The sequence below is a fragment of the Panthera leo genome, chromosome A1 (genome assembly GCF_018350215.1).
Source record: "Panthera leo isolate Ple1 chromosome A1, P.leo_Ple1_pat1.1, whole genome shotgun sequence".
NCBI lineage: Eukaryota > Metazoa > Chordata > Mammalia > Carnivora > Felidae > Panthera > Panthera leo.
Window position 1 is genome coordinate 110,992,027 of NC_056679.1, and position 25,593 is coordinate 111,017,619.

A 25,593-nucleotide genomic window follows, 5' to 3' on the forward strand; every position below is an offset into this window, starting at 1 on the left:
CAAACAATTAAACACAGTTGGGTCTTCCTGAAGTTGCACAGATTTCCCTTCTTGCAGGCCAGTTAATATGCAGGAAGAACGCACGAAGAGCACGATGGCTATCTGACAAATTGTACTATCTGGATTACAAGTCCTGAAAATCATCTGAAGAATGTCAAGGAGTTAGCAGAGAGATTATATAGTGACCTTAGTTTTTATTTTTCTTTACCTAGAATTCTACAAATTCTAAAATTTATCAATTGATGTATCTTTTAAATAAACAGCACCAGTCTTGCCCATTGATACAATTAAAATTTGACTTTCTCAGTTCTTAGTTCACAAGTTTATTATGAAAAACACTGCAGTGCTCTTGTGCAGTAACATCGTCTTATAGGAGGGGGGGAAAACAGTTCTGTTCAAAACAACTCACCAGGTTCTGACAATAACAAAGAACGACATGAGGCTGAGATTTGAGAAGGGAAAGAAACTGAGTGCAGACAAATCATACAATTAAATTAAACGGTATCCCTGAAAATAAACAAAACGATTTCAAAACTCACAAGTAGAGGGGAGGCCTTGGTACTTATTTTAAAAATGTTCATTAAGCTCCAATGATTGTTTGCTGCTATCCTTATCTACAGTCATGCTGAGTAAAGCTATAGCTAAATGGAAGTTAAATTGTATTCACGAGGTGTTAATGTTTACATCTTATTATCTGCAGTCTCTCAGAGAAAGCAAAAGTAACTACAAATAGCGCTATGCCAGAAACTGGTTTCTTGACCAACAATGTCGCTTCAGCATGCAATGAACTGGTTCATTCTAAAGTGGTCACGGCTGTTGATGACAAGAGGCTCTGTATTTTTATATGGCACATCTTTTGGTCCGTGTGAAAACAAGTTTTTTGAATGTTAACTATTCTCTGACACTTTGGAGTTACTGTTGCTCTTCCCATTTCCATTAGGTCAATATATGGTTCATGGCAATACTGTACAAGTTTAAAATTTCATTACAGGAAGTAGTCTGGGGTACGACGAGTAACATGTGGCTCGCCTCTGCGAGGTGCTGGGTCAAACTGCAAGCTGAAAAAACAAAACATTTTTGTTTATATGGCACGTTACCAATGTACCGACAATCAAAATCAAGAACATTATTCTTTCAGACTTTATAATATTTTTCCTGTATGATTTAAGCTTGCCTTAATGGAAGAGAACCTTAATTGCAGCCTAATCATGCATTTAATAAGAGTCTTGTAGTGGCACACCTCCTCGAAGAGCTGATGCAACTTCAGATAGAATTTTTACATATCAGAGTTCCTTCCAAGATTATATGAAAGGCGGGTTCCACTGAATAAATAAAATTTAAAGAGCCCAATGTACTGTATTTGTAATCTAACCTGAGGATATATTTTATGAATTCCACATTTAAAACAAGTGTTTAAAAGTTAAAATCCTAATAATTCACACATCAGAATCTATACAGTACCAGGTTTCTGTTGATGTGTTTCAACATATCACAGGTCTGTTCAAAAGGAAACATAAAGATGGCCTGAGGGACTCAAGTCAAACTCCAGACTCTTGGGTTTCAGCTCAGGTCACGATCTCATGGTTTGTGCAATCAAACTCCGCATCGGGCTCTGTGCTGACAGTGCAGAGCCTGCTTGGGAGTCTCTCTGCCCCTCCCCCCTCCATAATAAATAAACATTAAAAAAAAGGAAACAAAAATCAAATTGGAATCTGAATTTAGCATAAACCCTTCAATTCTTACACACCACCCCCCCCATTCAAACTATACAATTTGACTCAACTGTAATGGCAGCCATCTACTCAGGTGTAAATACTTACAAAGAGTATTTTAGAGTATCATCAAGTTCCATGATTGCAGCTTGATTACCACAACGATAACAATAGTTTGGAGCACTGAAAATTGTTACTACATTCCGGTCATGGCACCAGTTATACCCCTACAAGGAAAAGTGATAAAAACCTATTTTACTCCCTTATTTACAATTAAATATGACTCAAGAGAGAAAAAAGATCTCCCCTTCCCACAAAGCTTGAAGAATACTAATGTTTTGTTTCTGGCTAATTTAATACCATATTAATTCTTAGTCATAGGTGAAGGTCCCCACGTTGGTCACTGACCAGGTACAAAGAAAACAGGCCTCTAGGATCTCCAGCCTCATTTTGTTGAAGTCCATCTGAATACATGAGTTATGTTTTAAGTATTGTACACAAGTATCTTTCCATATCTCTAGTAAAGTCATAATTTTATAACAACCACTTAGTATTAATCTAAATAGGCCCCTAATATTATAAATATGCTAATCAATGTTCTATACTAAGAACTTAGCCCATCTCCCCTTTGGTTTCTTCTTTAAAATCACCTATAATTCTACCATCCAAAGGACCAGTGAACATTTTTCTATTTCATCTCAATCTCCCCTCCTTACATTTACCTGTTAAATACATGAAATAAACAGAATTGAAACCATAAAATGCTACATTCCCTCCTCTCCTGTTCCCTGAATCTTACTTTCCCACTCTAAAATCCCAAGCACTAACCAGTCATTAAAGACATCTCTGAAAGTATGTCAACTATGAAATTCACTGTGATCAAAAGCTTGAGATTTTAATTCTAGTATGCATCTACTGAAAAAGCTCAGGCAAATTTATTGGAAGGAACACATGGAATATTCTCATCATTAATATCACTAACTGATCTATCCCCTTCCAAAAAAAAAAAAAAACAAACCCAAAATCCATCCCTAAGATCTTCCTTAAGTTTACTTAAAAAAACAAATAAGGGGGCGCCTGGGTGGCTCAGTCCATTAAGTGTCAGACTCTTGATTTAGGCTCAGGTCATGATCTCACAATTCATGAGTTCGAGCAAAGAGCCTGTTTGGGATTTCTCTCTCCCCCCTCCTCTCTCTGCCCGTCCCATGCTCATGCCCTCTATCAAAATAAGTAAATAAACATTTTTAAAAAATACATAAAAAGCAAATCAGGTTTCAAAGAGGAGAACATACCTCCATCACCAGCTGGTGAGCTCTGGACACCAATGTGAGGCCATTGGCATGATTAAATGTTTCAGAAATGTCTTGCCCAAAGGTGTAACCAGCTCCTCGAGGAGATATACCCCAACCACCACGATCATCTGGATCTGACCACAGCAAGTCACACATTGGACCCTAAAAAGCAAGTTTTGTTTTGTTTATTGCAAGTTAAGTTTTAAACAGCCTCTTGCAAAAACGATTTGAGTAATTCATCAGAAGCGGCACCCTACAAAGTCACATTTTTTGAGTGATATTTGCTTCAAAAAGCTTAAGGTCTGCTTTAAAGTCAAATATGTGTGTCAAGTAAGTAAGAAACTATTTCCAGATGTTTTTAGAAGTACATCCTACATCAATGAGCCCCAAGAGCAACAAACCCTAACGAGTTACTAACCTACCTATAGTACGCAAATTTCAACATTAGGCAGTATAGTCCAGTAATGAAAGGAGAGCTCTGAAGACAACTACCCAGATTCTAAGGCCAGTCCCAAAGGCACTGTTATCTTGGCAGGCTTCTTAATATTAGCTTCTTCTGAAGAATGAGGTTGCTGTTCATACCACATGGGGTCATTTTTAAGCATTAATGTAGAGAATACATAAAAGAAATTAAGTTACAATTAAATTTTCCCTCTCTCTACCAAATAAGAGTCAATACCTCATGAGGAACTTCTTGTAGGCGATCAAGTGCTCTGATGTGATCCAGTGTATCTATGGATGGTGACAGGCCACCATGTAGACAGAATATCTGAAAAGAGTGGTTTATAATGTTAACCTCATATAGAAGAAAATTCACACATTCTGGATTTGGTCAGCCCACATCACTTGGTCTCACTAGGGTTTCTGTGTTCTGCCAGAACCAGGCTTGTATCTGCAGGGTCAGTCTTTCTTCCAGCCCACTCTCAACTATTGAACATACTCCCTTTCTTCCTGATAAATCATTGCTACTACACCTAGACTCCACTTCAATCAACTCCTCCAAAGAAACATTTTTCTGACCTTACCCTCACCACAGACTACCTTCCTTCTCATAGAATTTTCTTGCAATTTCTTCTGTGCACTTCTCTACCTGGTGAGTAAATAGCTAGTTACATCTTCAAGACTTGTCCAGAAACAACTTGAGAGGATGGATGGGCTACATCTTCTATCCTTGTGGTCCCAACTTAACAGTTCAGTCAATGCTTGATACAGAGAAGGTACTTTAGAAGTCTAAAAGGGATGTGAGGGTGGAAAAATGACTGGCCCTAAACATTAAGAAAGCAGATTCTTGGGGCGCCTGGGTGGCTCAGTCAGTTAAGTGGCCGACTTCGGCTCAGGTCATGATCTCACGGTCAGTGAGTTCAAGCCCCGCATCGGGCTCTGTGCTGACAGCTCAGAGCCTGGAACCTGTTTCAGATTCTGTGTCTCCCTCTCTCTGACCCTCCCCCGTTCATGCTCTGTCTCTGTCTCAAAAATAAACATTAAAAAAAAAAAAAATTAAAAAAAAAAAAAAAAAAAGAAAGCAGATTCTTGAAAATAACCAGCAATGTAACTTTTAGTAAGACCTACATACCTGCCCATCCACCAAGGCTGTAAGAGGAAGATAGTCAAAAAGATCTGTGAAATATTTCCAAACATTTGCATTTCCGTATTTCCTTAAACACTCATCATAGAAACCATATACTTGTGTGATCTGTCTGCTCTCATGATTTCCTCGAAGAATGGTGATGCGCTCACGGTAACGAACCTAAAATGAGAAAACAAAACATACGAACACCTGGCTCTTTCAAAAACCAAATGACAGTTCAGCAAACTCTACAAGAAAATCCAGAGTTCCAATTTTGGTAGTGGTGGGGGGGACCCCATGCCCCCACACCACAGTAAAATGAAATCCCAAATCCCAAAATCTATAGTTATTTGACCATGGAGTATCAGCAAAGCCTATCTCAATTAAAATCAAACTCCTACGACTACCAACTTTTATACAAAACATAATCATCAGCTGTAATATTCCAATCATGAAATTTCTGTCTACAGTTAGATGACTTTTGGTAAATTTACAGTTATACAAAAACCATCACAATCATTTTAGAACCTTTCCACCAGTCCAAAAATATCAGCCATAGGCTGTCCAACTCCTACTCCCAACCACTGACTTAACTTTGTCTTTTGAGATTCGCTTTTTGTGGAAATTTCTTAAAATGGAATAATACTTTTTTGTGTGGCCTCATACACTCATCAGAATATCTCTGAGGCTCATCTGTGTATGAATCAGTGGATTATTCTGTTTTTTTATTGCTGTACACTATTCCCTTGTATGGCTATTATACCACATTTTGCTTATTTATTTACCAATAGGATGAATACTGGGATGGTTTACAGCTTTTGAGTATTATGGAAATGTTGCTATGATCATCTTCCATTAAGTTTTTGTACAAAGTTACAATCTACTTGGGGCACCTGGGTGGCTTATTTGGTTGAGCACCCCACTCTTGGTTTTGGCTCAGGTCATGATCTCATGGTTCGTGGGTTTAAACCCCATGCTGGGCTCTGCACTGACAGTGCTTGGGATTCATTCTCTGGCTCTTGCTCTCAAAATAAATAAAACTTTAAAAAAAGTTATAATATACTTTCATTTCTCTTGGGTATATTCCCAGTTCACTATAATTGCTTGGTGTTATGGGTACAAGTATGCTTAATTTTTTGAGAAACTGTCAAACTATTTTTCAAAATGGTTGGTGTATGAAGGTTCTAATCTCTCCATAAACTAAGACTTGATATTATCAGATTATTGATGATAGTCACTCTAATGAGTGTGATTATGACTTTAATTTACATTTCCATGATTAATGGTTTTGAACATCTTTTCATGTGCTTTTCTACTATTTATCTTCTCGGGTGAAATATCTGAGTGTTTTGTCCCTTTTCGTCTTATTGAATTAAAATACATTTTTATTATATGAACGCATTTTTTTTTTCTTACTGATGTCTTTTGAAAAACAAAAACTCTTAATTTTGATGAAGTCCAATTTAATAATTTCCTTTGGGGGGGTGCGCCTGGGTGGCTCAGTCAGTTAAGTGTCCAACTTCAGCTAAGGCCATGATCTCACAGTTCGTGGGTTCGAGCCCCGCATCGGACTCTGTGCTGACCACTCAGGGCCTGGAGCCTGCTTCTGATTCTGTGTCTCCCTCTTTCTGTCCCTCCTCGGCTCATACTCTGTCTCTGTCTCTCTCTCTCTCAAAAATAAACAAACATTAAAAAATTAAAAAATAATTTTTTAATGGACTATGCTTTTCTTATCCTATCTTGGAAATGACTGCCTAACCCAGGGTTACAAATATTTTATCCTGTGTTTTATTCTAGAAGCATCAAAGCTTTAGCTCTTACATTTAGGTGTCTGATTTTGATTCATTTGTACGGTATGAGGTATCTAAGTCTTTTTTTTTTTTTTTTTTTTTTTTGCATATGGATAATCCAACTGTCCAAGCATCACCTGCTGAAGTTTCCTTCCCCCGACTCCCCGATTTGTGTGCAATGTACAGCAAATGGGCAGCTTAAACAACAGAAATTTATTTCCTCACAGTTTTGGAGGCTGGAAATCCAGATCAAAGTGTGATTAGTCTGAAGGCCTGTCTACATGGCTAACAAATGGTCATCTTCTCCACATGTCTGATCATTTTCACTTTGTATCTGTGTCCTAATGTCTTCTTACATGGACACTAGTCATACTGAATTAGGGCTCACCCAAATGACCTCACTTTCCTTTAATTACCTCTTTAAGGTCCTATCACCAAATACAGTCACATTCTGAGGTACTGGGGGTTAAGATTTCAACGTATGAAAGGGGCTGGGGGAAGGGCATGCAGCACAATTCAGTCCCACAACCTTCAAATATGAATTATTTTTTTAATTAATTAATTTGAGAAATAGAGAAAGCATGAGTGGGAGGGAGGCAAAAAGAGAGGGGGAGGGAGAATCCCAAGCAGGTTCCACACTATGAGTGCAGGGCCCAATGCGGGGCTCGAACTCACAACTGTGAGATCATGACCTGAGCCAAATTCGGACACTGAACCCACTGACAGGTGCCCCGCAAATATGAATTCTTAAAGGCAGCATATTCATTCCTCCTCTGAGCACTGGGATTCATCCTGGGCTTTGCGTACAGATTAGTTTGCAAGGTTGTTTTCACAGTATCTAGAGTCATCATAAATTTTTAATCCAACATTTAATCTAACTGCTTCATTTTACAGATGCGGAACATACTATATCCTCCAAAAATGTTTTGTAGCACATTACATGATTCAGACTAGTAGCTACATAAACACATACATTGTATTAATTGCCTACAATTCAGCTCTTGCCAAAACTACATTTTACCACTTACCCAATATTATAAGTTTCTGGCAGCCATTTTATCACTGTGAATGTTCTTTTTCCCCCTTATTTAAATCCAAGTTAATTAACATATAGCTTTTTCACAATTTAGCAATTCATCATTTACATATAATACCCAATGCTCATCCCAACAAGTACCCTCCTTAATGCCCATCACCCACTTAGCCCACCCTACCACCCACAGCTCTTCCAGCAACCCTTGGTTTGTTCTCTATATTTAAGTCTCTTATGGTTTGCCTCCCTCTTGGTTATCTTATTTTTCCTTCCCTTCCCCATGTTCATCTGTTTGTTAGATTCCCCATGAGTGAAATCATACGATACTTGTCTTTCTCTATTTCCCTTAGCATAATACATTCTAGTTCCCAATGTGAATGTTCTTTAATAGAATCTCTTCTAAAAGTAAAGTCATACTTCCTAGAGGAAGACAGAAGCCTGCCATTCTAAAAGCTATCGACCATTCTACCACTGTTTTCACTTTCAGATCTTTGTATATTTCACAAAGCTACAACTGGTATAACGCAACTTGCTTTTCTAGATTGTCAAGTTTTAATGGCTGCAAACTATTCCACTGAGATAAATCTTAATTTCGATATTCACTTTTGTTGGCTTTTTAGATCTTCTTTTTCTGGTATTAAAAATAATGTCACCGTTAAGGTTTTCAAGTAAATGAAGCTCTTTTCCTCTTGAATTTCTTCTTTAGTAAAAGTCTAATTATAGGATTACTGTGTCAAAAGATGTAAACATTCTGACATTTAGTATATTTTATTTCAAAAGCATCTAGAAAGATAATTATGTTACTTCTCCACATCCCGATTAACTAAAGTTATGTTTCTATTTGACCAGCCCTCTAACATTTTTCAAATAACCTGCATAATAACCTTTTTACTTTTATTCTGTACCATCCCCTTATTCAGAATGAAGACAGACCTGTGATTTTTAAGCCCCAAACCTGAATACTTGCATTCCTAAATATGGAGTTTTATCCTAAAACTGAACATTCAAAGAAAATCACAAATTACTGAGGAAAAGAAGAACATTCAAGACTGTCTCACCCAGTACAAAATGCCAAAACAAAACAGAAATTACCTTAAGAGCTACAAGCAGAGTAACGGTTTCAACTGAGTAATATCCTCTGTCAACATAATCTCCCATAAACAAGTAGTTTGTATCTGGTGATTTGCCACCAATTCTAAACAGTTCCATAAGATCATGAAATTGCCCATGCACATCTCCACAGACGGTGACTGGACATCGAACCTCTTGCACGTTGGATTCTTTTGTCAGGATTTCTTTAGCCTACGGATGGAGAAAAAAGAAACCAATACATTTGGCATGAAACATTAACAAAGATATCAAAGATATGTTATTTACACTTAATGTAGCATAAGGGGCAGACTCCGTAGAAGATGAAAATGTGGGCATTGGTAATCCCATTAACATAAAAGGGCAAGATATGGCCAGATTCCATCTATTTGCTATCTCACTCCTGACACTTAGGGGAAAAAACATGTATCAAGATGCACAGTTCTATTCTTCTCATCACTATCAGTTTTTATGCCAAGCAGTTACTATCTAATTACATGCTAAACAGATTATTATTAGCAGCCATATAAGATTAATGAAAGTGGAACAAGACATTCAGGTACCTATTTCCTTAGCTTTAATGTCTAATTAAAATATGCCAGCACTTCAAGATTCCAGGCTATGAGGAAAAGTTTCTAATTTCCGCTTGACCTTTTTTTTTTTTTTTGAAACACGAAAATTTTGCCTGTATTTTTATATTCTTTATACCAAAAGATAAACTTTCTGTTTTATAATTGTTAACTATTCAATATACGTGGTTTTTATAAAATTGTTTGGTAGTATATGCATTCCCCCATGTAATCACAAACTCAAACATTACTTTTAAGGGCAGCATAACATTTCACTCAACAGAAATCCTATCAGTCATTCAACACACATTTATTATTAATCATTTATCATATCCCCAAAACTAAAGCGCACTGGGAGTCAATCGTTCGTTCATTTGCTCAACCATCTGAGTGATACTACGTGCCAGGCCCTGTCCTAGCCACTGGGGGCATAGTGTACAAGATAGGTCACTGGGGGCAGAGGACCACAAACAAGTAAACAAGTAACAAAGTACTGGCTGTGTTAAGTGGTGAAAAGAAAGGGAAAGAGTAAATGGTGGGTAAGTAAGACATCACAACAAACATGACAGCCTATAAAAGCACAGTGGAGCAAGAGAGGCAGACAAAATGATCAGGCCAAGTGCTAAGACATGCTGGAGTAAGCAGGAGTGTTTCAGGATCACAAACACTGGGAAAGCTAGGAAAACTGCCTGAGGTCCAAGGAATTGGCAGGAGTTAGTTATAGAAAGGGGATAGGAGTAGGAAATGGGACAAGGTCCAAAACAGACAAGATGCAATCATGTGTATCAATTCTCAGGAAAAGGCTAACAGGACTGAAGCATACCCGACAAGAGTAGACAAGAGGGAAGACAGGTAGGTGTAGGATGACCAAATTATGCTGGTTTCAGCACTCAAAGTCTGGCATCCCAAGAGATGACTCAGTTGTGCTCAGGTAAACCATGACAGTTGGTCACCCCAGGTACAAAATGTAGAGGGGAAATAGGACATGGACTGAAGAACAAGTCTAATTAAAGTAGTATTAGAACAAAGATTCCCTGTCAGAAAACCTGATAAGTGAATTTATGATTTCAGAGGTAGGGCTAGACATGTGGATATCTGAGACAGAGTAGAGCTTAAAGGCTACTAGTATTCAGCGACCTATCCATCACAAGTCTGGTCTAGTCTCCCTCCAAAACATATGGCAAATCAATCAGCTTTTATTTATGCTTTTTTTGCCACTACCCTGGTCCAAGCCACCATTACCTACCTCACCTGGATTACTGTGCTAGCCTCCATACTGAACTCCCTGCTTCCATGTTTCCTGACTCTAATCTATTTTCCAGGCAACTGTCAAAGTTAAGAGTTTAAAATGTTCACTAGATTCCTTCAATTCACCATCACGTACACAGCACCTTGCTAGAACAATGTCTGAGATGTAAAAGGCACTTAATGTGTATTTTTTGAATGAATCAAGAACTTAAACTGGGTACTCTTAGAGAGGTCATCTTGAGGGAAAAACATGGATGTCTCTCAGAACAACATCAGAAGTACATGCCTAGAAACTGGTACCAAGTTCTCTGAAGAATGAAGAAATAATAGGTAACAGTAGTAAGGAAAGGTGCTTGGGTATTTGGTAGAAAACAGAAACCTGAAAAACAGGGAATTCTATGCTAGAGGAAAGCAGCATCCATCCATTTATCTGGGAAGGCTATTAGAGAAATACATAATTTCCTGAGAAGAGCCAGGTTTCAGTTAAGCCAAGAAGGTAAAAGAAATTTATTCTGAGAATGGATTTAAAGTATTTACCTCAGACACTCAACATCTATTGAGCATTTTCTTCTCTGTACAGCTAGCACTATGAATGATGTTCCAGAATGTACAGTGGGAGGCTGGGTGAGGGAAGGCAACACACGAGAACATGAAGGTGAGAACTGTTGCTAACTTAATTGCTCATTACATTTTGAGAGACAACCAAAGGTAACAAGGACTGGTTTTAAGGCAGTGGTATGCAACCTTAGCCACACTTTAAAAATCACCTGGGGGCAGGGGGAGGGGGGCCTGGGTGGCTCAGTCGGTTAAGTGGCTGACTTCAGCTCAGGCCGTGATCTCACAGCTTTGTGGGTTCAAGCCCCGCGTCAGGCTCTGTGCTGACAGCTTGGAACCCGGAACCTGCTTCAGATTCTGTGTCCCCCGTCCTCCCCCTCCACCTCTCCCACTCACACTCACTCTCTCTCAAAAAATAAACACAATAGGGGCGCCTGGGTGGCTCAGTTGGTTAAGCAGCCAACTTCGGCTCAGGTCATGATCTCGCGGTGAGTTCGAGCCCCGCGTCGGGCTCTGTGCTGACAGCTCAGAGCCTGGAGCCTGTTTCAGATTCTGTGTCTCCCTCTCGCTGACCCTCCCCTGTTCATGCTCTGACTCTCTCTGTCTCAAAAATAAATAAAACGTTAAAAAAATTAAAAAAAAATAAACACAATAAACAAATAACTAACTAGCTAACTAACTAACACCTGAGGGCACCTGGGTGGCTCAGCGGATTAAGCATCCAACTCTAGATTTCAGCTTGAGGTCATGATCTCAGTTCATGAGATCAAGCCCTCATTGGACTCTGTGCTGACAGCAAGGAGCCTGCTTAGGATACACTCTCTCCCTCTCTCTCTCTCCTCCCTCCCCCTCCTGGTTGACACAGTCTGTCCGTTAAACGTCTGACTTCAGCTCAGGTCATGATCTGGAGGTTCTTGAGTTTGAGCCCTGCTTTGGGCTCTGTGCTGACAGCTCAGAGCCTGGAGCCTGCTTCGGATTCTGTGTCTTTCTCTCTCTCTGCCCCTCCCCAACTCTCGCTCTCTCAAAAGTATACAAACATTAAAAAAAATCACTTGAGAAGCTCTTTGAAAAAAATAAAATAAAAATCCAGGTGCCAAGGCTACTCCTCCTTCAATTAAGCCAGAATCTTTGTGAGTGGGATCCAAGCATCAATAATTTTTTAGTCTCCCCTCCTCACTCTATTCCAGTGCTTTCTTAGGTACAACAAAGTTCAAGAACCCTTATTTTCAAGTTTTCAAACACTTGGGGAGCCTATTTCAAGACAATGACCAACCACTGACATCCAAAAATTAATCATTCATTTGATCTAACATTTTATTTAAAAAGCTTATTTTAAAGTTTATTTATTTTTGAGAGAGAGACAGGGCAAGAGTGAAGTCAGATGCTCAACAGAATGAGCCACCCAGTTGCCCCTAACATTTTAAAACTTAGACCACTGTGTCTCAAAGAGTGATATTTCTTAAAAAATATATAGAATCCAAATTGCTAGGGTAATTCCAATCTCCCATGATTTATTATTACTAAAAGGCAGAATTTCACTAGGTATATTCCATGAATAAGTCTGGGATTAATACCATGTCCAGTGTTTTTAGCACCTGGCACATGGTAAGGAAAATAGCTGCAAATGAAATGATAGATCCTACTTCAAAAAAACTTGCGAGTTATTCAGAAGTTTTAAAAGGACAATGACATAATAAAACAGATGGTCAGAACTGTACAAATCTTACAATTCTGTAAGAAGTTACATTCCAAAATACATCCCTTGACACTTGCTTACCCACAAGGCTATTCCCTGTATGAAAAATAAAAAGTTGCCACTCATGACTGCCTCATGTCCTTATAACAACCTACTCAAAATTTCCATTCAAATCCTAAAATGACATTTAAACCTAAATGCTATTTGTTCCTTTTATCTCAATTTCAGCAAATCACAATCATCTACAATGTATCTTTACTTTTACTTTTAAAACTGTGAAGGTTATAGTGACAACCTTTGGAAAAAATACTTTGGAGCAGATAAAACTAAATGTTCCTTTGGGAATTTGGGAACGTTCCCTTTGGGTGACTCGGTTGAGCTTCTGAGTCTTGCTTTCGGTTCAGGTCACAACCCCAGGGTCAAAGGGACCCCAGGGTCGAGGGATCGAGCCCCCACACTGAGCATGCAGCCTGCTTAAGATTCTCTCTCCACCCCTACCTCGCGAGTGCATGCTCTAAAAATAAATAAACAAGAAAATAAAATTTAAAGACCCCAAAAAACAAAAAAACCTAAATGTCCCCTTTGACCACTCTCCACAATCTCACTCCCCTTGGGCAAAGTAACCACCAACAGTATCCTGATGTACATCCTTTCAAACCTTATTTACAAATTTTACATACATATTATATGCCTACAAAAACATACTCGTTTTCCTTTGCATTTTTAAACTAGTAAGAGTATTGGGGCGTCTGGGTGACTCAGTCAGTTAAGCATCCGACTTTGCCTCAGGTCATGATCTCACAGTTCACCTCCTCATCTCCGCATCAGGCTCTGTGCTGACAGACCAGAGCCTGGAGTGGGCTTTGGATTCTGTTTCTCCCACTCTCTGCTCCTCCCCCCTTTGCGCTGTCTCTCTCAAAAATTAAATAAACACTAAAAAAAAAAAAAGTATTATTCAGCAGCCTGCTTTTCTAACAATCTATCTTGGAGATCATAATGCATATATATTCATTTGGTTAATTTCTCATGCTGGATGTAGAGTATTCCCTGAGGGATTATAATACGGGGCGGGGGGGGGGGGCGGATAGCAGGGAGTGGGGGGAAGCAGTGCAATGTATATCCTAGTATTGGCTCCCTAGTATATATATACACTTTTCCTGAAAGATACCATGAGGTGGACCTATTAACATATTTAACAGCTAGCTTCTCTTTATGTTGATGTTACCAACTTATCCTCTAAAAGGGAAAGGACACTGTATTAAGTGAACTTTTAAACTTCTAAATCTGGGAAAGCCCAAACTCCTTCCCTTCCTACCAAATTTCAGACTAGAACAATTATAATTAAATCCTGCAGAAAAGAGTATTATGTATCAGATGCCATCAAGCCAACTATTAAGTATATTTTAACAATAAAAATTCAAGCTTACAAAGAATTTAAGTATAGTTTGTTTGTTTTAACCTCAACTCACCTCTAAGATGATAACTACACCAAAATACACTATCACCAGAACAATAAAGGTTGCAGTGGTTCTCACTGAGGATTATTTTGCAGTCAGGAAAAACTAATCACAGAAAAAAAAAAAAGAGAAGTTGTGCTATCACATGGAGTCAGGCCTTTCTACCTTCAGAAGCACCTAACCAAACCCCTCTATGGATCACCTAATGAGACCTCTAATGAGTCACCTTTAGAACCTGCAGGGCTTCACCATCAGTTTTTCTTTGCTTTTCTTTTTTTCTTTTTTAACCAACCATCAGTTTCTAAAGGTAGCTATACAACTTCAACTCTCTAGCCTATACTCAAAGTAAATGGGAGAACCAGATTTACAAAGCAACTTAATTAACATTAGAAATATTTATACATTTAATAACTATCTTTTCACTTTCTGATATTGATTCCTATAATTTAAAGCCTCATATCACCTGAATTAGGCCCAGAAACAAAAGAAAAAGACACACACCCCAAACTTTTTTTGCTTCCCTAAAACACTTTTCCAAAGCTTCAACAGGCTCAGCTAATAAACAACTGAAAGAAAATTAAAGTTTTTAAAAATAGTTTAATTAGCATCATATTGATTTTTTAATTTATTGGAACCCTACTGAATTTCAGTCAAATGGCAAAGACTGAAATCAGTGAATTTAAGGAAAAAAGATGTGACCTTAAATTTCCTAGAATGGGGCGCGTGGGTGGCTCAGTCGATTAAAGCATCAGACTCTTGATTTTGGCTCAAGTCATAATCTCCTGGTCCATTTTGACAGCGCTGAGCCTGCTGTGAAACCCCAGAGAAGGGGATTCTCTCTCCTCCTCTCTCTGCCTCTCCCCCATTTGAGCAGGCCTACTTTCTCTCTCAAAATAAATAAACCTTAAAAAAAACAAAAATAAACAAAACCTTCCTAGAACAAGATTAAAACTAGAATAGGGTAATCCAGTAATAAGAACTTAACCGTGAAAAGTTAAAATGTTCTACTGTCCTAAATTAAAAGAATTTGGAGATCCACTTGAAGAAAAGAAATCTTTAGAGCATTAATTTATTATCAATGTCCTCTCTGTATTCTGAGTTCAGATTCAGAAACCTTAAAAGTTTATTTTTCAAATTACTGTAAAAACAATCTGGTTTCTTGGCATATGGGCTATCCCTAACCACCATAATAACATGAAATTACAAAAAAAAAAAAAAAAAAAAAAAAAAACCCAAAATTTTAAAATAAGAAATACTGTCTTTTAAAAAAATGTTTATTTATTATTGTGAGAGAGAGAGAGCATCAAGTGTGCAAGTAGGGGAGGAAGAAAAGAGAGAGAATCCTGAGCAGGCTCTGCAATGCCAGCACAGAGCCTGAAGCGAAGCTTGATTCCACAAACCACAAGACCATGACCTGAGCTGAAATCAAGAGTTGGACATTCAAGTGACTAAACTACCCAGGTGCCCCAAAGCAAATTTAAATTAGACTCCACAAATCATTCAAGTCAAGATATTTCAAGGAAGACAAGTAAAAAGAAAAAAGAAAAACAGGGACCAACAATGATTCGCCAACCATTTATATATTAATTTCCTTAAGGGCACACAATAGCAGTATAATTTCTATTTAACATGTACTGTCGAAAAAGTCATGGACTATATTAATTCATTTTTCTTATTAAACCAAGCAAACATTTAAAAATGCAGAACGATTGCAACTATGTAAAAATTCTTTATATGAGAAGACTTGAGAACATTAAAATGTTAATAGATTGTGGTAGTCTTAATCCTACCACACCAAAAACTACTCACAAACAGACTTCATGCTTCAAATTGGCTAACATCTCAATTTGTGTACTAAAATTCATATTCATGGGGCACCTGGGTGGCTCAGTGGGTTGAGCGTCTGACTTTGGCTCGGGTCATCATCTCACAGTCCGGGAGTTCGAGCCCCACGTCAGGCTCTGTCCGGACAGCTCAGAGCCTGGAGCCTGCTTCAGATTCTGTGTCTCCCTCACCCTCTGCCCCTGCCCTACTCACACTCTGCCTCTCTCTCTCTCAAAAATAAAATAAAAACATTAAAAAAAATTTTTAAGTTCGTATTCATGAACCCAATGTCCTATAGCATTATAGTGATCACTTTAAACTGCTGTATAATATCTTCCCAAACAGATCTATACATGTATTGTTTATTTAATTTACTTTCAGGAAATTTTCAATTATGGAACTACAGAGTTAAATATACTAACATTTTTTGTTACGTATGTACTATATAAAGCTCAATTATGCCCAACTTGAATACAATAATAAATGGAAGAATGTACCTATTCCCATCTACTTAAAATATAAAATGCTACATTGTGACTTAACTAGTACTCTTCATTTTGGAATTCAAACTTTTTATTCCATGTTTATTTATTACCAGTTATTTTTCTCTTATACAGACTGTCCACACAAATTCTCTGAATATCTATTGACAGAGAGCTAGATAATGTTCTTAGATATTTTTCTATTAAAAATCTGGTTATTAATTCAAATGTTCACTGGAACTCTACTTCACATAAATTAAACATTCAATACTTTAATCATAGTTGAGTATTTCTTCTACCAATATAGCCATAAAGGCATAAGAGAAGCAAAGCTGAAAAAAATGCAGTAATTAATTTTTGAATTTTACTTTTTAGTTTCAGAATTAAAAACATCTGAAGGTTTATTTTTTTTAAATGTTTATTTATTTTGAGAAAGAGTGGGGGAGGGGGCAGAGGGAGAGGGAGAGAATCTCAAGCAGGCTCTGTGCCCAGCACAGGGAGCTCAACGCAGGGCTCGATTTTACAACAGTGCGATCATGACCTGAGCCAGTATCAAGAGTGGATGCTTTGAGAGCCTGGGTGGCTCAGTTAAGCATCTGACTTCGGTTCAGGTCACACACTCACAGTTTGTGAGTTCAAGCCCTGCATTTGGCTTTGTGCAGATAGCTCAGAGCCCGGAGCCTCCTTGGGATTCTGCATCTCCCTCTCTCTCTGCCCCTCCCCGACATGTGTGCGCATGCTCTCTCTCTCAAAAATAAACAAACATTAAAAAAATAGAGTCAGACTCTTAACTGAGAGCCACCAGGCACCCCCATTTGAAGACTTTTTTAAAAAGTAAATTCACAAGAAAAAATAAATTTTTTCAATACTCTAAGAGAATTTTATTTTGCTTCATACTGCTTTTATGAAAGATAAATGGAAGTTTTCCCGGATTTTCATAACTGCAAAAAAAAAAAATTAAGGTTCATGACAAACTAGTATATATGGACAGATTTTTATTTTCGTGTGATACATAATATAGGACATACTACTAGCTGTGGAAGCAAACAAATTTTGAGTTAATTATCATAATCTTTCTTCATATTATTTGCCTTTTCTTTAATTATTCTGAAGAGATGCCTCTAGTGTATGAAACATTTTGGTCTTCTGTATGATTATACTGTATACATACTATCAGTGTGATTATACTAGAAAAGTACTATACCCCTCCATGTAATGTTCTAGGAACCAGTAGTTACTATTTGATTAGTGTCTGACCAGAAGAAAAAGGTCAGGGATTAGGGAAAATTCTAAAATTATATTAAAAGAAAATACTACATAGGCTGATGTTTTTCCATCTCTGTCAAATAATCATCTGTATCTTTGAAGAAAATGTATGTCCATATTCTTCAATGACCACTGAAGAATATGGACATTCATTTTCTTCAGAGACCCTATGTTTCCCATGCAACACACTGGCCCAGGTCTTTACTAACCAACCTACACATATGCACGAATTAAAAATTCCCAATCATGCCTGCAAAGGGGAAAAAATATATACAACCTACTAAACAGAGAAATGTTGGTATATATGTAGTTGTTTAAAAATTCTCAAAAAAAAAAAAAAAAAAAAAAAAAAAGAAGGGGCGCCTGGGTGGCGCAGTCGGTTAAGCGTCCGACTTCGGCCAGGTCACGATCTCGCGGTCTGTGGGTTCGAGCCCCGCGTCGGGCTCTGGGCTGATGGCTCGGAGCCTGGAGCCTGTTTCTGATTCTGTGTCTCCCTCTCTCTCTGCCCCTCCCCCGTTCATGCTCTGTCTCTCTCTGTCCCAAAAATAAATAAAAAAAAAAAAAAAAAAAAAAAAAAAAAAATTCTCACCACAACACTCCATATGGACAATATTCAGCCACTCTGGGCTCCTTCATCTGTACCAGGTGACTTGGCCTAAATGGTCTTTAAGGTTCCTTCTATCACTAAAATTTTACTAAAGCAATTCTTAAGCCTTTTCATTAAGTCAGAGCCACCCAACAGAAACAAGTAGTGGGGAAATACTCTCAGCTGACAAACAATGGGTGGCAAAGAAATAAAATTCACTTGATCACTATTAACACATTCTAAAACCTTTCCTATCTATAGAATTTACTACAAACTCAACCTCCTGACTAACATGAAACTGTACTATTAGAGCAATGAACTAACATCCCTAAAATAATGCTATTTAGACAAAGCTAAACAGTGAAAATGAATAACACACATAATGGAGGCTTAATAAATTTTGACTGAATGAATTCCAAAACCAAATGTACACCGTCACATAGCACCACTGACATGCGACAGTCTAGTGAATTACACTTATACATCTCTAGCTAAGTAAATGAAATGTTTCCCAGGAGCACTCTAGAAAGAGGTTCTCAGTCTTCTTTCACCCCCTCAACGTCAGCCATACTCCCATCTGTAGTAACTAAATGACTAAAGCAGAGGTAAGGACATGGGAGTACCAGAGTGACTGGCCAACTGGTCACGTACACTTTAGAATATACAGATTCATTTTTATTTGAGAGAGAGTGTTCCCACGAGTGAGGGAGGGGGGCAGCAGAGCAGCAGCCTGCTGAGGAGCTTGATCCCAAGAACCTGGGATCATGACCTGAGCCAAAATTAAGAGTTGGATGCTCAACCGACTGAGCCACCCAGGCACCCTGAAAATACCCAGATTCAGATACACACATTTCTGTCACTGCCTTGTTCATCCATTCTAAATGCTACACCAATATGTAAGGAGGCAATAGTAACTTTGTAACATTAAGAAATTAATCAGTTAATTCCAGATTGCTCTTTACAATTCTTTCAGAACCAATCCCCCATTTACTGGCAGCCAGACCTCTCTCTACTTGAGCCTCCTCTACCACCTCTGCTCCAGAAGGTGAAAGAAAAGGTATTTAAAACAACAAAAACAAAATCTTCCCCCTTAATAGTTCTAGTCCAATTCATAGCTCACTTGTGTAGGAGAGTGCAGGTTTAAGGTTTTTTCAGGCAAAGATGGTAATGAGAAATAAGTAAAGAAAAAAAGAAATGAGAGATGGGCCAAAAAAGTAAAACAAGGGATTCTCTGTCACACTTAACTTTTCCTCCCTTCTCAGTACCTTTAAAAAAGACCCTCCCCCTACCATTACCTCAATCCAAACCTAATGTCTCCTGGCTTTCCTTGTATATCTCCTCCAAACTAAACACATACTCCACAAATAACTGACAAATGACTTACACCACCACCAGCAATATCTGCTGCCATACAAAGTGGAGGTGGGGGTGGTGGAGAGACACCTGACCCATGTTACAATTATTACATACACTCCTCCAGTGCCTATCATGCTTTGTACAGCATGGGTTTCACCTGCCAATATTTGCAGAGAGAATTCTTGGCTCTGACAGAGAAAATAAAAGGGGAGTCAGGGGACTTGTGTGTCTGAATAGTAGGACTGTTCACCTTTTCAATGTTTCCTCAGTAAGTCAACCCAAAACCAAGTGCATTACTGCTTCATGCCTGGGAGATCACGAAACACACAAAAGGCACAAATAGGTCTGACTGTGGAAGCTATGATAAAAAGGGATTTTACAAGCTGTAGTGATTTTACAAGCGTAGTGTACAATATAAAGGTCACTTATGCTTTCCTGGAATATTTTAGATTTCACCTTCTAGATCATGATTTGCACTGAGGATACACAGAAAATGAGCTGGCATTTTCTTCTCACTAATGGTATGTGAGGGGAAAACGCAGTGAGCCACATCCAAAATTCAAGAATTATTACTGTTTCTTCCTCCAGGACAAAGTGAGACAACAGTGTGTGACATGAATAGGAAGCCTTTGAGCAATCAGAATAAAAATAATGTTTTATTTTACAGAGCTGCTGATTCTACAATACAATTTGACCCCAATTCACCTCCATCTTTCATTATTAACACTCCCTAAGAAAAGAGAGGGGAGGAAGGCTGTGAAGCAAGACTAGAACACTGGGCACAGAATCCATAAGCCTATGCAATCCCACTTTAGCCCCTGAAGTCAAATCACTGTACCTTTGAGTCTCTGGTTTCTATCTATAACTGAAGATAATAAATGTCTCATAAACTTAAGAGAACTGTATATGTGAAAATATGATGAAAATAATATTCTGCATCATGCTTTCCCCCCATTTGTTTCCAATATTCAAATTACTTTTATGGAAATGAGCCAAACAACCTTTTAAATTAAGCACACATACAGACTCATAAAAATGTATCAGCCACTTCATATAGAAATTTAACCTTGATCAAATATCTTGCAGCTCATCCAGTTTAGAAGGGTTTGCTTTTTCCCATACTCATGTAACAAATGTGAAGACTTAATGACTGCATTTTATTTATAGTGTTTGCAGAGCAATGGAAAATAGCATACCTAGGTAAAGAACTCCTTTGGGGAAAGAGGGGGGGAAAAAAAAAACTGGCTATCAAACAACATTCTCCACAAGTTTGGTAAGACCTGACAACACAAAGCCAAAAATCATACCTAAATTAAACCACTGCTGAAGCCACATAATAAAAGAGTGTTTACTGTAGTTAATGCAAAAGCAAGTTGATACTATTTACTTCTTCCAATCTGTAAATGGAAACATACCAGTCCAGTCATACAAATGTAGTAATGTTACTGACTATAGAAGTGTACTTAAGACAACACTGCATTCACTCACCACAAATTTTTCAGCAATCAACTAAAATTATGATTCCCAAAATGACAATCATCTTGGTTTTGATATAAGCCTTGATCACATTTTGGGGGGAAAAAACCTTAACTAGTCAATTGCATAAAAACCATATTCACCTTTGTCTAATTAATACACACCTGGATTCTCTGCATTTTGAACATCCACTGTTAATTGCTGATAGGATACTACAATAATGGTCTCTGAATTTTTTAATCACCATACCTCTAATGGTATAGTCTATCTTTACCATTTAAATATTTCATTCAGATCAGGCATGCTCAGGAAGATGGAAGGCTTTTAAATTATTTTTCCTTCTTATAATGAAAGAAATGATCAACTACTACCAAGTACCTGTCTCCAACAAGAATTTTTTCTTTAAAAGGAAATAAAAAACTAGTATACTAATGTAAACATGTTTCCCTTACGATTTTCAAAATATGTAGCTTTCACTATATGTGCTTTGGCTAGTCAATTAATAGTGAAAAGAGAACTTTTGTGTTAACTTTTCTAGTACAAAAAATCATTTCGAGTCATGCATCCTAACTCATTTCATATGCCTGAATAGCTGCCTTTAAGTTAATTTAGTTTGCAAAATTAATATACTTCCAGAAGTTGAAATATTTACAAGTTAAAAAGAGTATTAAGACTGTATAATATTCCCCCTCAAAGGATCCATTTTTTGGAAACTTAACTTCAAACATTATTTCCATCTTTTTGACTCTAAGAACAAATACCTGGCCACACTGGATAACCAGTGGGGATCTAAGTATAAATTGTTTAATCTCACTATATCTTAGTTTTACAAAATTGTGGACAAGAATCAACATTTACCAAATTATCAAGCTTTTGATAACCAACCTTAGCCCCCAGTATTATCTCCTCTGGTCTCTAACACAAACCCACTACTTCCCTGATTCATCTACTACTGTTTTCCAACTAGATTTAGACTCCCCGAGAATAAGCATGATTATACTTCATTGCTTTTCACTTCTTTCATAAAAGCAATCTTGAATAGTCATTAGATATTTAATATTTAAACACAATGTATGCATCTAAATTGGATTATATAATTTCATAGTAGAAGGGTCCCTGGAACATCTGTTTTTAAGTCTTTAGTTTACAGACAGGAAAATGTGGACTAAGTGGTTGTCCCAAGGTCAGTCACAATTACTCTGTGGCAGAAAGAGGACTAGTGTCCAGGTCTAACTTGAAGTCCAGTGGTCTTTCAATTACATCATTACCTCTCTTTCAATGTTTTCTACACAAATGACTAGTCATCTAGCCAACTGCTGACTCAATGTCTTTATATGAAGTACTGATCTTTAAAAATCATTAAAATCATCACTTACAGCACCTAGAAATTAAGGCCCGACAATATACATTAAGTTTCAGAAGCCTATTTCTAAATCCTTACTACATACACCATTCTCATTTGATGAAAGAAAATTAAGGGTAAAAGAGGAACAAAAGACTCAATACATTGCTAACAGTAAAACTGAGCTCCAATAGGTAATGTGCCACCTCATCAACTAGTAGGAGAGTTGTTCAGGCTTAGGATAAATAAATCTGAATTTCACTCATTTAAATTGCACTTATTTACAGCATTTCTGAAAAAGCCTGCTTTAGAAGTAAATACATCAAACTCATGAACCCAATTTTCCCATCAAAACCACAAACGAGTCAGCATAATTGCTCTCTAATAACTCTCTACACTAACACAAAATGTGAATATGGTATTCTGCAATTCTGTACTAAAATGAAATGCTGCAAAGTTAATTTTGACAAGAGTGAAACTATTTATAGGAGAGATAAGCATTTTCTATACATTAGAAAGCTGACTTCTAAGACTTCAAAAACACGACACAGCCAATAGTTAAATAGACTACCTGTTTCCCCAACCCCTAGGGAAAACCAAAACGGAATTAGGTAATTTAAAATCGACTTACTAAAGCAACTACAGCATTCCATTTACAACATCTGAAAAATATTTAAACGCTAAGCACAATGTATGGGACACAATAAAAGCTCAATGTACAGCTATCGTTATTATTACCACCATTACTTAAACCCATAAAAATATCAACAAGTAAGTTTTCAAACAAAGAGCTGGGATACAAAATTTGCTGCTTTAAATTTACGCTGTTCATTTTAAAAATAGATGGCAAAATGCCAAGTACGTTCAGTTTACAGAAGGGTTTCAGTTACCCAATTTGAGTCAGCATATAAATCATAGATTAAATTGACACTTGATTTCCAATCCGAAAGCTCCTTATGTAGTATGACTCACCAAATTCTCCATTTGTTCCAACTATGAAAAATAAGTTGTACTCCTCCCTCCATCTACCACCACGACCTTTGCAGAAATTAGGTTAGAGGTATATTTAAAAATTTTTACAACACACAGTTTTAAGTCTCTGTCAAAGATTGCTCAATGAGTTTAACACAAACCGCCGAGAATAGTACTAAAGCTGTGTGACCTTTAGACAGGTCTTGGTATGTAACCTACAAGCCTGCCTTTGGAGGATCCTCTGGACAGCTCTGGACCGAAGAGTTAGGCCCGAGTACAAGTAAAAAGCCTCTGACCCACCTCAGTAGAGTCACAGACCTCCTTCCCAGACCTTAGAACCCAAGTCCTCTTACATCCATCTCAAAACCGTGCCCGACCCTAACACACAGGGTCTCTGCTCCCCCAGCCACATTTCCCGGCACCGAAGCTGGAGGCTCGGAAGCCCTGGAGTCGGGTGAACGGCGCCATTTTAGGCGGCGGTGGCGGCGACAACCAATCCCTGCGCAGGAGGCAGGGGGCGCCGGGTCGCCCGGGAGCCGCCGCCGGGCCGCGCCGGGCGCCGGTCTGGGAGGCTCGGGGGGCCCGGGCCGACGGCCTCCGCCATGTTGCACTCTCCCCACAGCCGCCGCCTCCTCAGTGGGCTCGGCCCGCGGCGGCTCCTGCAACCGGAGAGAAGCTCACCTTCTCGCAGAGGCTCTTGACCTGGGACTCGGACAGCTGCTTGCACTCATTCAGCTGCTCGATCCACTGGTCCAGCTCCTTGGTGAACACCTTCTCGTCCATGATGCCACCCGCCCGAACCGGCTGCCGCTCCGCGCTACTCCCGCGCCGCCGCCCGCACACGGGCCACACGCACACGCCGCCGCCGGTTCCCGGGGTACTTGTGTGGCTACTGGCGGCTGCTCGGCGCTAGCGCGAACCCGCGAGTTCTCCCAGAAGTACCCGGCCGCCGGCCGCTGTCCTCCTCCGCTCGATCTAGTCCTGGAGCTCGGCTCTCTGTAATGGCGGCCACCGGCGTGGTGACATCACGCGCGGCGTCAGGAGGCGGCGGGGTGCGGCGGGGTAGAAGGGCCGGGACAAGAGCTGCGCAACTGCAGAGCCAACCCCGGTCCGCCGCCAGGCCAGAGTGGGGGGGCGGCAACCAGGGGCCACGGCGCAGGCGCAACATAGTCGGCTGGTAACTGAGGCACCTTCGCTTTTAGGGCGTGGTGGTTCAGAAGGGAGGGGGGGCGGGGAAGGGAGGACCGAGTCCGAACAAGCGCGACGCCTGCAGCAGGAAACTGGGCTAATTCCAGAGCACAAAGTCCTGCGCGGCGCGGGCGCCTGTTTAGCGCAGGCGCAGTCTGGGGCTTGGGAGGTTGAGGAGAACCTGCCAGTCCGAGCTTTTTCTCTAAGGTGAGACGGTTCTGCGCTTCGCCCCGCGTTTGTACTCAGGTTACAGAAACTAGAATTGTGACCTCACGGTGCGCTGGAATTGTATGGGATTCCTAAATCTTTGAGGGCGGGAACGGGTGCCAAGTGGTAGCCTCTTTGGAGTGGCCACCTCCGCCTCTGGGCGCGGCAGGCACCTTGTAATTAGGTCACTCGTGGGCGGAGGAGGGTGTGTCTGCCCTGGGAGCGCGGCGCAGTGCACCTGACTCCTTGGGCACACACCTGTCTTTGGGCCTAGGTGCCTGTCGGCCGTGATGCCTGCGCCCGAGCCTTAGGCTTTTCTCTAAGCTTAGGACCTCGATCCTAGCTTCCACAAGCCTCGCGCAGCCTCGCCCATTGTCGCCTTCTCTCCAGGTGTGCGCCTTCCTCCCACTCGGGTTCCTCCGGAGAATGAGGAACCCCTTCGCCCCCCACCCGTGCCCTCTCTGGCCTGACGAAGTTAGAAGCGGCTACAATCCGCGCTTTAAAGAAAGCTCGGATATCTGAGTATCGGACCTCGGTCTGGCTATGAATCTCTTTGATGTTTGCGAGATGTTTTTACATCCCATTATCTCTGCATTCACAGAAATATTTGGCTCAGTAGAGCATCAATTATGTGCTGAATCCCATCCTTAGGAGAGAGAGGGGTCAACCAAACAGACAAGGTTTCCTGCCTCGGTGGAAGCTGGTATTCTCCCAGTAGTGTAGGACTAGATGGAAGAGAGATTATCATGTCCCCAGGACCTGAGAGATACAAACTTTCCAAAAGACGTTTAGAATTTTTTTTAACGTTTATTTATTTTTGAGAGAGAGACAGGGAGACACAGAATTGGAGGCTTCAGGCTCTGAGCTGTTACCAGGGAGCCCGACA

At 39.5% G+C, this 25,593-nt stretch overlaps 1 protein-coding gene across 2 annotated transcripts; it reads right to left on the bottom strand.

Moving 5' to 3' along the window:
• Window positions 1-307: 307 nt before the first annotated feature.
• On the bottom strand, window positions 308-24,318 carry PPP2CA (protein phosphatase 2 catalytic subunit alpha). 2 transcript variants are annotated; one of them, XM_042935118.1, is made up of 7 exons: window positions 23,994-24,318; window positions 8,487-8,696; window positions 4,578-4,751; window positions 3,684-3,773; window positions 3,005-3,166; window positions 1,821-1,939; window positions 308-1,058 (listed from the first exon to the last, which is right to left on the bottom strand). In XM_042935118.1, the coding sequence occupies exons 1-7, from the start codon at window positions 24,093-24,095 to the stop codon at window positions 986-988; spliced, it is 930 nt and encodes a 309-aa protein (XP_042791052.1). In that variant the 5' UTR covers window positions 24,096-24,318; the 3' UTR covers window positions 308-985. The 2 variants fall into 2 exon arrangements, with proteins under 2 accessions (XP_042791052.1, XP_042791059.1); XM_042935125.1 differs by lacking the exon at window positions 23,994-24,318 and adding an exon at window positions 10,838-10,946.
• Between the last annotated feature and the right edge of the window lie 1,275 nt (window positions 24,319-25,593).